This window comes from Vanessa tameamea, chromosome 6, assembly GCF_037043105.1.
Source record: "Vanessa tameamea isolate UH-Manoa-2023 chromosome 6, ilVanTame1 primary haplotype, whole genome shotgun sequence".
NCBI classification, from domain to species: Eukaryota; Metazoa; Arthropoda; class Insecta; order Lepidoptera; family Nymphalidae; genus Vanessa; species Vanessa tameamea.
In genome coordinates, this window is record NC_087314.1 from 1650911 (window position 1) to 1668551 (window position 17641).

At 31.9% G+C, this 17641-nt stretch overlaps 2 protein-coding genes across 2 annotated transcripts; one reads left to right on the forward strand and one right to left on the reverse strand.

Annotated features, from left to right (window-relative positions):
- The first annotated feature begins 1476 nt into the window (after positions 1-1476).
- On the forward strand, positions 1477-12655 carry LOC113393519 (sphingomyelin synthase-related protein 1-like). Its single transcript, XM_026630457.2, has 5 exons — positions 1477-2158; positions 2511-2715; positions 3529-3815; positions 9531-9723; positions 12029-12655. Exons 1-5 carry the CDS (start codon positions 1708-1710, stop codon positions 12453-12455), a joined length of 1563 nt encoding a protein of 520 aa, XP_026486242.2. The 5' UTR covers positions 1477-1707; the 3' UTR covers positions 12456-12655.
- Positions 12656-14003: 1348 nt separating this feature from the next.
- On the reverse strand, positions 14004-15943 carry LOC113393259 (SH3 domain-binding glutamic acid-rich protein homolog). Its single transcript, XM_026630048.2, has 4 exons — positions 15751-15943; positions 15440-15643; positions 15189-15284; positions 14004-15101 (listed from the first exon to the last, which is right to left on the reverse strand). The coding sequence occupies exons 1-4, from the start codon at positions 15793-15795 to the stop codon at positions 14667-14669; spliced, it is 780 nt and encodes a 259-aa protein (XP_026485833.2). The 5' UTR covers positions 15796-15943; the 3' UTR covers positions 14004-14666.
- Positions 15944-17641: the final 1698 nt, after the last annotated feature.

A 17641-nucleotide genomic window follows, 5' to 3' on the forward strand; every position in this document is an offset into this window, starting at 1 on the left:
TAACACTTGAATAACTTTAAAAAAAATGTATTACCCTGCTTGCTCTTGTAACCGCTCACAGAGTGCAAACGCTATCCAAAATTAAAACCGATCAAGTCATTACCTTAAAAGATCAAATAATTATTAAGATCAGGGAACTAATTAAAACAATCAAAGTAAGCGGAAAGCATCCGATTCTATATTTACCCTTCTTTGGCGAGCGACCAGAGATATCTCCGGCAAAGACCCTTATGGCATATGTAAATAAAACTAAAGACCTGCGGCAATCAACACAACTTTTTATTAGAGTTCGTAAGCCCCATGCATGCGTTTCAACTCAAACCCTTAGTCGCTGGATTAAGTCGACTTTAAAAGTTAGTGGAATTGACGTGTCTGTATTTTCATCTAATAGCACAAGGCATGCTTCGACATCCATTGCCCATAAATTAGGAGTCAGTCTAGATGTTATTAGGCAAACTGCTGGATGGAGCGGCAATTCCACTACCTTTGCCCGATTTTATAATAGACCTGTTATTCAAAATGAAGATAACATGGCACTAGCACGAACATTGTGTTCTCTTTGATTAAGTATGCTAGGTATATGAATCCAAAATTACAATGTTGGTTTTTCTTTTGTAATTTTCTTAAGTTTATGTATTATTGTTCTTGAGGAGAAATAAATATTAATGATCTATGACACTATCCTTATTATTTAAGATATTCCCTCCACTTACTCTCAACATCTACATTTTGTTCAATAATACTCACACGTTACTAATCTCGAGGACGAAGCACAAGTATAATTAATGATTAAACGAACTTACCTGTAAGTAAAGTTCTATCATAATTATACGAAGTGCTTCGTCCAAAGAGATTAGTAACACCCACCCTCCTTAAGTAGCCCGCAATAATTGATGGAGGAAATATCCAATAAGATTTAAACTAATTGAGGCCGCCTACTAAATCTCAGCGCAGGTGGGCTGACTTGAGTGGGGTAGGAACATACTTTATTTACTTTTTTGTTTTAGTGTTGCCACTTTGGTAGTGGCAATTTGATTTTTTTTTCTAAACTATAGTGATGAACTGGTGTCACCTATGCGTTACTACATTTTGTTCAATAATACTCACACGTTCGAACTCGAACTTCACTTACAGGTAAGTTCGTTTAATCATTAATTATATAAAATAACACTTCTTATTTCATTTCTGTAAAAATATTAGCTTTATTCAAAAAAATGGTTGCTAATTGCGATCACGGCATTTACGCGTCTTTCGTCTTATGTAAGATTTTGTCTGTAATTGCAGAGAGGTGTGTATAAAATTTATAAAATATTCTGTTCACTCAGTTTCGTATTAATTTTTCTACCATCGTTTTGCTTTCAATTCATAAATAAATAAATACTCCATTCATGAATTCTATAATTTATAGTTTTGACATTTTCAACGTATACTCTGTTAGGTGCCAGATGTCAAATAGACAGTGTCAAAAAATAAATCACAACATTAATATTTGGATGTCATTTAGTGAGTACAGTGCTTGTATCATATTATTCTTGAGTTTCGCGCAGTTCGGCAGTAGGGAAAAATAAGAAGTGGCGAAGTGTAATCAACAATGTGTTTAATAAAATCATAAGTCTTAATATATTTTTAATAGATATACCAAATTAGTAAGTGTCTTCTATATGTGTACTTGTTTCTCAAATTGTGTGTGCAAACGTAAATACGAAAATGGATGTAGATATCATTAAGTGGAGCAACAAAGAAGTTATGGAATTGTTACATAAAGAGAAGATATCATCGTTTATAAAAGATATTTGTAAATCTCAAGATATAGACGGTCAGTGTTTACTCTCTTTTGTCGACCGTGATTTCTATGACTATCCTTTTGAGCAACTGAAACTGGGTGAAAGGAAAAGGTTCATACTATTAATAAAAAAATTGCAAAGAAATAATCGAAAAGCGATGTACGAACTTGGTTTATGCGAAGATCAAACCTTAAATAATCCTGCCACAAATATAAATTTTGTTGGCACTAATTTGTCACATTTAAGCTATAATCTGCACAATCAACTACAAAGTGAATTATATGCAACAAATACTGAATGCATATCTACCTATACTCCAGATGTTAAAGCTTCCAAATTGAAACCTGAAGTGTGGAAAACTGCCATTGCTCTAGGTAATTATATTCAAGTTCATTGCAATAGTTGTAACAATCTTTATGTCACCAATTACAAACATTTGAGAATCTTTCTAAATTAACAACTGAATATTATCAATATAAAACATAATTAGTTTTTTATTTTGCCAAAATTATTAGCCACAGATGAATTTATTTATTGAACGGAAATAATATAAGAATACTAACTTTATTTGCTAAATAAAATAGCTTTTCCAACAATACTTTGTACAGCAGATATTATTTATTATGGTTCGCTTGTTGTAATCATATTCAGTTATATTATCAATTAAACTATTACCATACATACCTACATGTATTGATCGGCTCATTTAATATTATTTTTTACCAGGCTATGTGTTCTTGGTGACGTGGGTGACAGCCGTTGTAATGGTGATTGTACATGATAAGGTTCCAGATATGAAAAAATACCCACCACTGCCTGACCTCTTCTTAGATAATGTACCTCACATACCATGGGCTTTTGACATGTGTGAGATTACTGGATCATTTCTCTTGGCAATTTGGCTTGTAGTGCTGTTCTTCCACAAACACAGGTAAATATTTAAATGATGTATCTACTAAACACACATAATTGTGTCATTATTTATGTAAAATACATGAGGTAATAAATTACAATGTAGTATATTCTATTAATTTACAACACAAATAATTTAGATAGAAAGATCTAAATAATTATTTACAAGTACAAGATCTTAGTTTGGCTTAAAATATAATGATCATAATGTGTATATATTTTTTAACTTAGTTCTATTTATATTTTTAGATTAGAATTGTTACTGTAGGGCTAGGTGAATCTTTGTTCATTTTGCATTGTTTGTCAAACAGAAACAATATGTTTGAGTTGCTTAAACTTCTTTTGTGTTTAATATAGGACATATACATATGTACAAATACAGACAACTGACCTTTGTATGATCAGTGAATCATCACTTTGTAACAAAAGCATTAGGTGTGACATATCTGTTACTTTTTTATTATATTAAGACATATACCTATATTCCCTGACGTACATATTACTTAGCACTTAATAATACTTGCAGATTTTATGAATAGATTTTATTCTGATAAATATCATGCTTGATCAGCATTTTTACTTTTAATAGTTGCAAATTGTTTGTTGGTTTTTTATTTTGCATTATTTGTAAATCACAATTAATTAGTTATATTTGCAATCGATCTTAAATTACTTGAAATATTAAAACATTGAAGTCAACTTAGGAAAGAAGTTGAGCAGTAATATATTTTCTTTAAATTTTATGAGTTAGAATTTTATGCGGAGCCTTCAAGCCATATAAGGTGTAGCTTAAATTTTTTGTAATTATAACTTGATCTCAATATTTACTTAGGTTTATAATACTCCGGAGATTCTTCGCGTTAGCCGGCACGGTGTTCCTATTGCGGTGTTTCACGATGTTAATAACGTCGCTGTCTGTGCCGGGGTCTCACTTGAAGTGTGAGCCGCGATTCTACCCGCCAGCGGATGATCTTACTGTTTGGGGGCGACGCCTGCGCCAAGCATATGACATATGGAGTGGCGCCGGTATGTCCGTCCGCGGGGTCCGGACCTGCGGCGATTACATGTTCTCGGGGCACACTGTGGCTCTGACACTACTTAACTTCTTCATCACCGAATGTAAGTTTTATCATATAATAGTTCACAAACGAAAATACATTTATAAATACTTTTATAATACGTGATATATACTCGATTAATGGACGCATTTAAAGGTTTTTTTGATTCGTTGTATTTTTAAATATCTGAGTAAAATTTCTATTAGCATAGTAGAATTAACAGTGTTCGTATATAGTTCAACTATTCCTACAACATATATATTAACTGCCTCGTCTGTCTAGAAGCAGAGCTCAAATCTCGGGTCAGGCCAGTAAATAGGTAATAAGTATTTTCTATTTTGAATTGTATTTGAATTGCTCAGTAGTAGAAATAAAGTAGACATACTGAAGAGCTATATTCCCGTGGTCAACAGATACGGAATGTTCATATTAAATTATTACTATTATAATAAAATTGTTATTACTTGTGGAGCGAGAGTGTTGAAAATGTCAAAAACTTTCAATGTCGGCAGGTGTATAAAATGATGGCTTTGGGTTAGGCACGATACCGATGTGGATTAAAGGATTGTCGGGATTATGTGAACTATTTATGGTTATTATTGGGTTCTTATTTCAATAAAAAAATATTTATGTTTATATGTATTGACTCAGATTATTGGCTATATGAATATGCCGTTTTTTATTTTGAAACACGATGCGAAATAAAACGCCAAAATTTAGGGATTAGTATCAGGTTTAATCCTAATAAAATTAAAAAAATGATAATAGTACTCATTGCCTGTAATAAAAATATATACTTTAAAACATGGATCAGTATTTTGGCGGAACTGATTTAAATATTCAATCTCAAAGAAATTCTGTTTTCAAAATAAATTATAAATATATGCATTAAAGTTATGATTTGTAATCAAGCAAAACCATTTGAAAGTGCTAGTTTTATCTAAAATTTAATTTCAAATTGTCCACTTTATTGCAATTGAAAAAATACAATAGCCTTTTTCTATTGGTCTGAGTTGCCCACTATAAATTGTCATCACGCGAACTAAAACACGCAACATTTCGTATACCGCAACGCCAGAGCAATATTTCGAGAGCGGGAAATTATGATATTTAGTCGTATTTATATTTCAAGGAAATAATATCATAATGTAAAGCATTTAAACGTGAAAAATATATGAGAAAATGAATTATTCAAACAATTACTTAAAGCTAAATATTTCGAAATATATTATAACATTTATAATACTCTGAATTAAAATATTCTTATGAAATGTGTAGTCACCTTGACGCGTTTCAATTAAGTGATTGTTTTTTTTTTTTAATCTTGTAATATTTTCTAGATAAATTACATGAAAAAATGTTTTCTTCATTGTATTTATATTTATTGTTACGTAACAATTTGTTATCAAATTACCTATTACGTTAAAATTACGTATTTTTTTCGCAATTTTCGTTGAAGGTTAGTGATTGTTACGGTTCATTACATATCGCATTGTATCCTTTTAGTCGTCAATGAACACATTGCTGTGTTTTGTTCATGATTATTTGCCAAGTTCATATTTATTTATTTTTTTATAAGATTTGTTTTTTCGACGGCTTACAAAGGCTTCATGGAATAAAATTTAACTTCTCCTTAATACGAAAGTAGTTTCATATAAAATTTCCCTTAAAAAAAATTTAAAAATGTGTAGTGTAAGATTAATAAAAATCATATCTACTTCTAATAACTTATAGGCAAATTTTATAAAGATCATATTTCAAAAAAGTGTATACTTAAAACTTTTAGCAATACAACGTATTGCTAAAAGTTTTAAGTAAACAATAATTTTCAATAACAGTTTGATTGGAAGAATCAATATATACCGTTCACAAAATATAAGCAATAAAAATAGCATGATACTAAGTTGTTGACGTTATAAAGACTAACAACAATAATATTATGTTTATTGTTATGTAATTTATTTATAAGGTACACATAACTTTGCGATATAGTTTGCTAATAGCAATTAAAATTGATTATCGATAAAGGCAGAAAATAATATCTATAATTATGCAAATATGTATGCGTAATGATTAGAACTATGCAGTATGTAGGTGTAGCTGAAAAATGACGTATGACACGCGGTGTTATGATGTATTAACATGCGGTAAAACCTGGCTACGGACAAAGATCTCTTGGCGCGGGATTCTGTGATCGTTTTAAATATTACTGAATTCTGCTGTACCCATTCGATTATCGCGCCGTTAACCTCGTTGGTGTTGTGTCTAACTTGAAAGACTTCAGATTCCGAGGTCCTAGGTTTCAACTCCAGGCAAATAAATATTTTATTGGGAAATTTGGTCGAGAGGTTGGTAGTAATTCACTCTCTTTCGTACTCCGTAAAACAGGAAAAGCCGTTTTTAATCCTGCGCATAAACTCGTTCCCGTCGCATCACATTGTGCGAGCGAGAGACTAGATAATGTGCCCGTGTTTGCGCATTTTTGCACTAATATATCCAGAGCTGTTCACTAGTATCCTTATGAGTGACCGCTATCCGAATTAGGTCAGGAGGAGATCTTATCACTGGGCAGGTAGTTACTCGCCATTCACAAGTAAAAACAATTAAATAGGTATTAGACTACATGACATATGTTGGATTTCATAGCCAAGCATGATATTAAATATTAGTCAGTTCTGGCGAGCTTCATATCCATGCAAATAGAATTGCCTACCTCGTTTAACGTTACGTAGCTCAACGTACGGGATTTGTGATGTTGTTTACAATGTTTAATATTTATTGAAACATTGCCATCGATATTACTTCTTGGCCTATCAGTTTTGCAAACCTACGCAGTATATTGCGTTGTTTATTAATAATAATAATATATTAATAATTGCGTCATTGTCTCTCCATCTATGTAAACATAGTAATATATCTACTATTTAAATGTCTATGAATAAAATATTTTTTTTTTATTTAAGTCACGTGACGTATCGTTTGACTATTTTTTTTTTAAATTGGCAAATAACATTCGCTCGTTTGAATTTCTATTCGAATAAACTAATCCGTGTTATTTAATTTTCTCTTTTGTTATTTCTATATTTTTTTTTTGTATAAAATTAAATAATATTAAATGTTTGACCTTTTATGGTGAACTTTATCGTGAAATTACGCACAAGTACATTTTTTTATCATCGCGTACCGTAGTTCCTGTTATCATACAAAAATAAACCGATAAGAAAATCTATTGTGAAAATTAAAGATGTTCGTATGAATCATTTTAAAAGGCGTGACCTCTTTTGTAGATACTGTCTTAACAATTCGTCGTAATTGACGAGTATGTTAGTAATCACACAAGTTTTAATAGCACGAGTTAATGTAGTACGTATAACGTAATCTTGGGTCATGCTCATGCACTTTCTCGCATTATTTTTTGTGCCAAAAATGTGGTTAGATAATATTTTATTTATAAAACTCTATAATTATGTGAATAATGCCTCAATTCAACTAACATATTTATTAAAAATCTCTTAAAATCTTTAACGTATAAGTATATAAATAATTACTACTGTAATATAAAAAAAATTATTCGTCGTTTACGTTACGTTCGTGATTACATATGGGAACTCCCAGAAGTCTGAATAATGTTTTACCTGTATGACTAATATAATTCATGAAATGTCATCGCTCGTTCTCTAGATGTTGGGAATTTAAATGGGAAAAAGATGACATTACAAGTCTGATCAGGTGAATTAATAATGACTGCATATTATAAAAGGACTAAGAAATTCTTTATGCGGTAAAATAAATAATCACGCTCTAATAAAATAATAATAGAGGTCATTCCTAAATATAAATTCGGAGGCAAAGATATAGAGGCTAAACTCTACAAGCTAAGCTATTCTGCAGCGTGTGCTGTTAATAAACGATTATAGGTATGGTGTCTAATTGACATCGCAACGCATGTTTTAAAATAATTATCTATCACCTTGTCATAGCGTAACGCGAAAATCAATGCAGTCTTATCGTACTTAGAGAGGTGATAGCGCGAGACGATTACGATAATTTCCACAGGAAATTAAATGTTTATATGCTATAAAACTGAAGTGACTTTAATTTTTCTTGCGGATGAAATCCTTTATGCCTTTATTTATTTTAAGTTGGTAATTTTGTTGTTAATTATACTTTTCTTCATACTTCTCGTTTAGTTCATAATAATAAATATATAAAATCTAATAATTTTAACGATATTAAATACTTTAAGTAAAAAAATGATTACAATATATTGAAGCAATTCTAAAACAAATTCTACAACCTTCAAACCTTCTTACCCAGCCATAGACCGAAGAAGCTGTTACTTATTATTAAACAAATATCTTCCTACTCCCTTCGTGCATCGATTTGCTTTTTTTTGACGTTATAATTTGGCCGTGCCAAATAATCTCAGCAATTCCACGACCTGTCTACACATAGCGCACGCATCACGATGTTTATTTTCTTAAGTGTTATCTTATAAACTAGTGAACTATTTTAAAAGTTCAGAGAACAATTTTTATCTCCGAAAATATTGTTTAATATTAACTTATATTACGAAAGTGAGTTTGTTTATTTATTATCTTGTTACGTTTTCACTTCTTAATAACTTACTTTTGACTTAGTCACTAACAACGACCGTATAAACGTTTAACCGATCATGAAGAAAGGATACAGAAAATAACAGGCTATATAACGTCTGGCCCCCGATGTTTTAAAAACTGCGCGGCACTATTTTTTAGAAGTAGATAACATAAATGACGTGTATGGAACCGCAAACATCTCTTACCACGCAGAGCGTTGTGTCTTCCGCTGGGAAGTTTATTTTACGTATCCTTCAAACTAAATGGACTAAAAATACATGCTTAGAATAAAGATTTACACCGTACAGGCAGCCTTTTAAAAGATTATATATTTGTTTAATAGTAAACATTTGATATATAGAATATTGTTTTATTTATTTATAAAATTCAGGAATGTGTTTATCTAGATATGTACAATATTTTATTTTTTAAGTAAATTACAAATAATTAACCGTTCGTGTCTTCGTTTGTGATACGTTTTCCTTGGAAAGTAACTTATCACGATCGCAATACGAGTATATTATCAATTAGATTATCGTTTTAATGATTTAATAAAAAAATTCAACTTTACTGTGCTGTATTTAGATGTTTTGATACAACACTTGAATCATGTTGCCAAAATTACCAAAGATAAAAATGTTTTATTCATACTAAGTCTCTTGTCTTAATCTTGTAGATATTTAATACTGTCTTTAATAATATGATATCATATTTTATATTATATTATGTTGGCACATGGCTAACCCTCTGGCGTGTTGTCAAATATACAGAACCTATGTATTAGTACTGAGATAATCTCATTGACAATTTCGTTTGTTTAATTGTATAGCCTAGAAGATTTAAGTCTGGAGGCCCCGGAGCCACAAAGGAATGGAGGCCCTAATATTATTGTACAAATTGATTTGAACATATTCATTTCTGTCAGTGAGGTTTGACAATAATATGTTTAATCTTTGTAACAGTAACCTGCGATATAGTACTTAAATAATATTATTATAATTTGTCTATATCAAGATATCTAAACATGTATTACATTAAAATTGCAAACTCGTCGGAATCTCTATTGCGGGGCCTATATCTTGAGGAGGCCCCAGGGCAGCTGCCCCAGTTGCACTGCCCTAAATCCGGCTCTGTTTAATTGGGCATATTCCTAAAAGTTAACGTTTATTTTGTTTCAGATACTTCCCGCAGTTTGTACTTGCTGCACATCCTCACGTGGGTGATGAACATGTTCGGTATATTCTTCATCCTGGCGGCTCACGAGCACTACTCCATCGATGTGTTCATCGCGTTTTACATTACCTCACGTCTCTTCCTCTACTACCACACACTCTCCAACAACCAAGCGTTAATGCAGAGTGACTCTTCCAGGTGACTATGGTGCCACTGTCATATCATTCAAAACATTACACGGATGATGTTATCTATGTTATAGGGCTGGAGAGTTTGTTGTACTGAAAGTTTTCCGTAACTAATGGTCTCGTAAGATTCTTTGCGCAATATAGCTCGTTTATTAAGAAATTCTAGAATATAACTTACGTGAACTAAGACGGTAAACTTTTAGAAGTAGGTGTTATCAAAATTGAAGGCGCGGGAGTAACTTATAAAGTTGAAGAACTTTTATGTTATCACGAGATTATATCAGGGGCTAATAGTCGCTGTAAATAAATTCTAATATTTACACTAGGAGGTTAAAAAGCGAATTCTACCAAACTTTAAGCAAATACGCAAAGTAATTAGTATATTGGTAAAAACCTAACACATTCAGTTAATATTAAATGCATTTAAATTAAACTAGTGTGAAACTTATTATAAATATAAATGATTCTATAAAAAATCACATATCAAAGTTTAAAATCAAATTATAATAATCGTTGTGTCGAGGACTAATTTAACAACGAGAAACACAATGAATTTAAATTTTTTTTAAACGTTTATTTATTACATTTGTTTCGAATTTGTTTTATATGTCCATTTCCGTAAATATTGTAAATAAGTGATGACATTATCTGTTAAATTGTTGGAATAATTTTATATTATATGTTGATGTACCTTCATTGTTTTTGAAGTGAAACATCTTTAGAATCTTTGTGTTATGAAACTCGATGAAACGAAAATTCGCCTCGACAAAGTGACGACCAAAAAAGTCGTAGTCATTTCTAACCATTCTTTGATAATACGTAACTTATTTCATAACTTTTTAAAACGCTGATCAAAGCCAAATTAATTTAATTTATTCTGATTTGTGATTGGTCGATGGCAGCCGATGACGCTATTGCCACCAATGAGCGTTCAGTATTTAGTATGAAAGTAAAACCTGATCTATTTGACTCAGAAACTGGTGGATGTATCTTTTAATTATATAGGTAGGCGAACGGCCAACTGGGCCACCTGATAGTAAGTGGTCACCACCGCCCATGAAATTTAGCGCTACGAGAAACCAACCTTGGGAGCTAAGATGTTATGTTCCTTGTGCCTGAACTTACACTGGCTTATTCACCCTTTAAACCGGAACACAACAATACTAAGTATTGCTTGGAGGTAGAATATATGATGGGTGGGTGGTACCTACCCAGAAGGGCTTGCACAAAAGGCTTGGAAAAAACCCAAGTGAATATATTATATAACAGTATTACACCTAATAGACTACTTAATATTAGAGAAATAATTTATATTTAAAATGTAGGTTTCAAATACTGAATGAAGCTTTACTTCATTTAAATTATTTATTATATTTTACGGATTCTATACAACAAACTCCCAGCTGATTACGGTTTGGATAGAAGCTATTTATAACTTTATAGTTAATTCAGCTCCCAGTTTTCCTTTTAATTTTATTTGTGGCTACTGCGGGTATTTATTGACTTCTAGAGACAGACGGAGTGTTTGTTGATGCAAGGTTGTCAACTAGCATTTGTGGCTAGGGTGACTTTTACATACGTCATAAGTCGACTTCATGGCATATAAATAATATAAAATATAACCCGTAGCCTCATTATCAGTTCCTTTTAATTCCAAGAAGGTTCTTGCAAATGTTGGTGAGGCCTTCTATATTAAAAATTTAGGATGTTTTTATTCTAAAGTTCAATCTGTTCAAGTATATTTAAAAAAAACGTATTCTACGCACAAACTTATATATAAATGCAAAAGTAAATCTGTCTGTCTGTTGTTATTAACAACTAAACAACTAAACCGAATTTGATGAACTTAGGTGTGAGCTTGAACTCCAACGAAGGACAAGGCTGCTTTTTTTCCTAACACCTGACGAACAACCACTAACACGAGAGAGAATCCCGGGGCGACTACTAGTCTTAGTTCTTATAATTAGCCCATATTTTATTAGCATTATCTACAACCTTGTATATTAACATAAATTGGTAATAGATAATTTTATTATATATAATTTATTATTGATCACGAAAACGAATGTGATATTTCCTTAAACATGTTTTTAATCTCGAACACGTTTGTTTAGTTATTTTTTCTGAGACATTTGTGTATTATCGTCCCTAATGAGTTATTGGTCCTGTTAAGGTTGGAACTAATTACACAATATACAGAGTCCTCGGGCATAGATTCTACCACACTAATCAAAGAAAATGATATTTCTAAGTAAATGAGTTTACTACTTTTTAATAATTGTTATATTCCTAACAATTTGTTATTCATTTTGCAGAACAAGAATCTGGTTCCCACTGTTATCGTTCTTCGAATCAGAAGTCGACGGCATCGTTCCGAACGAGTACGAGGGGCCAATGGAGATAGTAAACAATTTGAAACAGTGGTTGATACAGTTCGTTATCGACGTGAAGAAATCTTCAATGGCGAAAATAGCTGGAACTAAACTACAGGAAGGCGCCGCGATGGGAGAGTACTCAGTCGTCAGACTCGTGGACGGCATCAAGCGGAATCTGAGTCTGATCGAAGAGTACAAGAGCTCCCGACAGCGACTCGTCACTCTCGACAAGACCGTGCAGGCCGGCATGCTGGACGAGTTGCCGGACTCGGACCTGCGGCACCGGAACATAGCGGAACTAACTAGCGACACACTCTTCAGAGAATTTAGCAATCCACCGTCACCGATCATGAAAAAGAATATATGAGCTATCGCCCTTCGAGCCGGCGGTCCGGGCCGCCTTCTAGGTATCCATGAGTGCCGTAAAAACCTGAGCGTTTTACATTTCCATTTTAGATTTTATATCATGTTATTCCATATTTATACTAAGTTAAATATGTAGAAAATTACAAAGATTTATTTGCTCAAGATAATCGTGAAAATATAACGATAGGCTTTAATAATCTTCTGAGGACTTTTATTTTATCCCGATCCCTAAAGCGTGTATTTTATATTGTGATGGTCGTTAAGTAAAGTCGTTATAATTTGATGTACACTGTATATATTTAGTCTTTTGTTGAGACGGGCATTTATAGCTATGAAAGGCGTAGTCGAGTGATTGTCCTCTAAATTCTGCGACTGCTCGATATTGGCTTCTATTCACACTTCTAGACTTGGTGACTTGGTTCGGTACTTTAACATCATACGGTAAGATTGGTTTTAGATATTTGAATTAAATGGAGTTTCAGAGAGATTACATACAAATCACGAAATGCCTTTAAAATATTTTATTTAGAAAAATTCCATTACTTGTTGCTTTTATCAACACGTATCAGCATCTGAGCAAATGGGCCGTCCAATTGTAAGTGATAGCCATCGTCTAAAACACTGCCGCATCAAATATAAAGCACTCATTACACCATCAATGCAACGCTAATTATAAGACCTGAGGTGTTAATTCCCTTATAACCTAGACATTCACTCCAACAAAGAAATACTATGTACCTATATATATTTGAGTTAGGGAGATCAGTAGTAAGGTTAGTAGGATTACTGGCAAACATGCTACATACATGTAGCATGGCAATGGTATTGACCACAGATACATCCATCAGATACTAGCTCTAACAATTTATTAAAAAAGGCTAGTGCAAGTCGGACTCGTGCACTGAGGGTTCCGTACCATCACACAATACTGAAAGATTTACCGATTTTATTCTCTATACTTAAATTTTATTAACTTTTTCCTATACTTGTGCTACAAGATATTGCTTTTTGGTCAAGTTTAGGATTCTATGTCAGCGGGAAGTAACCTGTAAATTTGGATTCACTTTGCGAATATATAGGAAATGCGACATTAACGCCTATATATTTTGATTGTGTAGATTTAGATGTTCGATTTTCGATGTACCAAAGATCTCTAATCATAAAATTCATTATATTAAAAAGTTATTTGTTTAACGAATTATTATTTTAACACATTACGACGAAGATGGCGGTGAGCAATGAAACTAACCAGCGATATTGCGGTATAAATTTAATGTGTAATAAAATTCAAATATATTGCAGTTCTAAAGAAATCTATGCAGAAAAGGTGTTTTATTCAAATGTCTTATCAATCATGATAAGAGTTTGTATTTTAATAATAATGATCGTTACGTACGGTAAAATTCCTACTAGAAAACAGCTATCAACAATCAAGCAGAAATATATTTTTAAAAATTTTGCATTTACAAGACATGATTTAAATGGAATTATATAAGATGACAAAATCAAAGACGCAATTATAAAGGAAAGCGAATATGAAACACAATGATAATATTTACACCATTTTATAATGTATTTTAAATAAAAGGTATTAATTGTGTAGCAATTATATAATTGACATGAAATAAAATATTAGTAAAATTGTCTTTAAAAATCATTAATGTGGTGATATAATGTAGGAGAATTCAAAACAAAGACAAAAAGCTGGCTTCACTTTTAGGGAATGCTCGTTCATAAAGTATAAAAGAAATATAAAATCAGCACCTAAGACTAAATATAGTCTAACATTTCTTAATATTAATGTCATGTTAATTCATTGAGTTTCTTGATAAACGAGCATTCCGAAAAATAAATTATATAAAATAATTTGATTTAGACATATAAATAAATTTTTGAAAATTAAAACAATACATTAATACTTCCACGTAATACATGCCTTACAAATGATCAGTATGTTAATAAACTCTTAAATTACAGATAATCATGAAATTAATCTCATACATTTTTTTAAGTAGGCCACTTTATAGAACTATGTCTAAATAACATAGATAATATTTTAAGTCAAGAAATAATTATTTGCGTTATATACAATGACTTAATTATTATATGCCAAAATATGATCAATGCAATATAAATAACACGATGGCGATGAATAGTGCTTGCTTAGTGCTAAATAGATGATTTGAGCTGATAGCATAAAGTAATCATCCCACTATTCCGTGGAAGCTGCTTGCTCACTCTGGATGAGGGCCTCTGATGGGTTCTCTATTTTCTGTTCATTAACTTGTTCTTTGTCTTGTGACTGTTCACGGGAGCTGACTGCACCATTCTCATTGACAGCTTCCTCTGGCACTGGTGTGTTTTCTTTTGAAATTTGTTTTGATTCAATTTCAGTCTCTTCTACTGGTTTTTCAATTTGTTCTTCTGTAGTCCCCTCTTTTTCTTCAGGCTGTTGACTAACAGGTGACTCCTCTTTTTCTACTGAAGCCTCTTTGTCGGAGGTTTCTTTTACAACATCATTACTACCATCAATAGGATCTTCTTTTGTATCAGATGTATTTTCTATAGATTCAACTGTATTTTCTGAATTATTTTGTAACTCTTGCTTTTCCTCTTTTGATTGAACATCTCCATTAAGGGTATTTGCCTGAAAGATATTAAGTACTTCAATTACTACTGAATTAAATGAAAATTATTTTATGATCTAAAATATATGAATAAGAGTCATCCATACCGTTTTTCCAAATGGAGAATCTTCAGGAGGTGCTTCTACTTTCAAGAATTGTTCTAATGTATCTACTTCATTAGCTAAATCAAACTGATCATAGTCCTGCAAAAACAGCTTAAATTAAGTCAAATAATTAAACTAATAAAACATTTCATTGCACTAATACGAATTCTTTAATCCATATGTTAATCACATATTGTATGAGTTATTTGTGTATTGCTGCAATTAAAATAATATAATTTATATAATTAGCTAACCCCACAATACTCCTCATCGTTGAACACCTGTGGCGGCAGAGGAGTGCGAGGATTTGGATCGCTTACGGTCCCTCCATTCGATTTTGAATTATTTTGCATAAAATCTTTATCATCCTCTCTTCCAGGTTCCGTTATGTCAATTAATTCATATTTGATATTTTTCGAATCTAGTATCATCAGAACACGCTGTTGTCTCTTTTTTACCTTAAATAGATAGTGAAAAATAAGAAAACAAACAAGTATGAATCAGCACTGAAAAAAGTCTAGAAAAGAACCCGGTTGACCCAGGAATTTTCTAATATTACACTTACCTCTTTGTTTCCTGAAATACCGCTTATATACACTTTGACAACCATGTCTATAATAAATTATGTGCTTAGTCGTATATAAAAATAAAATAAATTGTAAAGAAATCTTAACTGAGAAAGATAGGCTTGGCCATTAGACAATCTGTTGTAATAATAATAATTACGAAGCAGAGATGTCAAAACTCTCAAAAGTGACTGCGTAAATAATGTTACCACCATAATTAAAGAAAACTACCATTAGTAACAAGTAAAACTAAAATATATTTTCTTAAAATTATAGTTTTTAGGAATATATTTTAATAAATGAGGAAACGTTTTTTTTGTGTCCCATAACTGAAAAAAAGATACTAAACGTAAATTAAGTTACAGCAGATTTCGCGCTTAGCGTCAGGTATATAATAAAATGACAGATATCTGGAAACGGCTTGTCTTTGTCCTTTTAAATGTATTGGACATATTAATTAAGCAAAAGAAAAAAAACTATTTCGCCAATTAGGTTAGGTTAATAACTTAAATTAGGTTAGTTATATTATCCATTTTGTAGGACAAATGTTTTTTCCTATAATTTAGATAGTTTTACATTTAACACCTTACATTTTAACAAAAATACTGACAGATAGTACATACATTCATTTTTGAAAATCATTACATCGTAATTTTATATCCCTGCTAGCTACCACAATAAGGTTGGGCATATTATTGAAGTTAATCTCAAGGAAACTTAACTTGAAGTATAATTATATAATCTATTATAAAAATAGACCAGCGGATTTCAATTTTGAGACATAGTATATTTTTTGGGTTGCCTATTTTACGACCCATACATAAGACTTTTACCAACCTATAGTGGAGTGTAGTGGAATAAGCTTTTCATTCGTAATTAAGGATATTCCTCAAATAGTTTATAAGTCACAATTTTAATTCAGAGCTGTCTTTTCTGTATTAACTATAGCTTCTTTATGATTTTTATTATTAAGTGCCGTTATCTTTTCGTATGATGAGATAAAGGACAAAATGGTGCAGCGTAGAAATTGTATCCAAATACAGAGACTTGGAATAAAAAAATAATATTCCTACGGGTAATCTTGGAGCACTCATTAATGTAATCGAGGCACTCGGTTACAATGTGGTCAAGTTAGGTACTTGAATATTACATCTACACACTAGTTTCTCTAAAAAAAAATATTTAATAAGATTTTTTAGTATTATTATAAGGTGTGACTTTTGAAGTAGTAACTGATTCCATTTACGTAACATCCGTTTTAAATGTAACGTGTTATTGCACGACCATATTATTATCCGCATTACTAATATTGTGTATAGTAACACTCTCTACCGAGCAGCCGACGCCGTCGTTAACCTTCGAGGCGCCCTGGGCTTGAGATGTATTTAGCGCCCTTTTATATATATTTTCTTTTTTCTCATGTAGTGTGACCTAGCGATATGCGTAGAACACAGTATTGAGGGTATGCAGCACGACAGAGACAGGACATTCCAGACCTCGGCGCCCTCCCAAATTTGACTCTCCACCCCCAACGCCGGCACTGAACCTTTCTATGTGCCTGTTAACATTCAGACTAAAAAGCCTTAATAATCTAATCCACTCACCTTGTCTCACTCTATGCAGCCTTCCTTATTTTCATAAGGTTTATAAGTGTGCAATTTCGTTTCCTACGCACCCCAACGTGACATCGATACGACAAGATAACTAGGTTGTTTCACAATTATTACAGAAGTTTACGCTTTAACAGCAGATCCGCAGGAAATAACAATTTAAGGACGAAATTATAAATAAAACGAATAATATAATTCATACAAATGTAATACACCTGTTAATATACAAATGCGTGTTGTCTTGTAAATTTTAAAAATTGCATCATATTCGCAACTTATA

Coding starts and splice junctions, on each gene's coding strand:
- LOC113393519 (XM_026630457.2), top strand. CDS start 1,708: ATGGATGTAGATATCATTAAGTGGAGCAACAAAGAAGTTATGGAATTG. Junction 2,159..2,510: donor GAAAACTGCCATTGCTCTAG/GTAATTATATTC, acceptor ATTTTTTACCAG/GCTATGTGTTCTTGGTGACG. Junction 2,716..3,528: donor CTGTTCTTCCACAAACACAG/GTAAATATTTAA, acceptor ATATTTACTTAG/GTTTATAATACTCCGGAGAT.
- LOC113393259 (XM_026630048.2), bottom strand. CDS start 15,795: ATGGTTGTCAAAGTGTATATAAGCGGTATTTCAGGAAACAAAGAG. Junction 15,644..15,750: donor GTATTTCAGGAAACAAAGAG/GTAAGTGTAATA, acceptor TATCTATTTAAG/GTAAAAAAGAGACAACAGCG. Junction 15,102..15,188: donor ATTCTCCATTTGGAAAAACG/GTATGGATGACT, acceptor AATATCTTTCAG/GCAAATACCCTTAATGGAGA.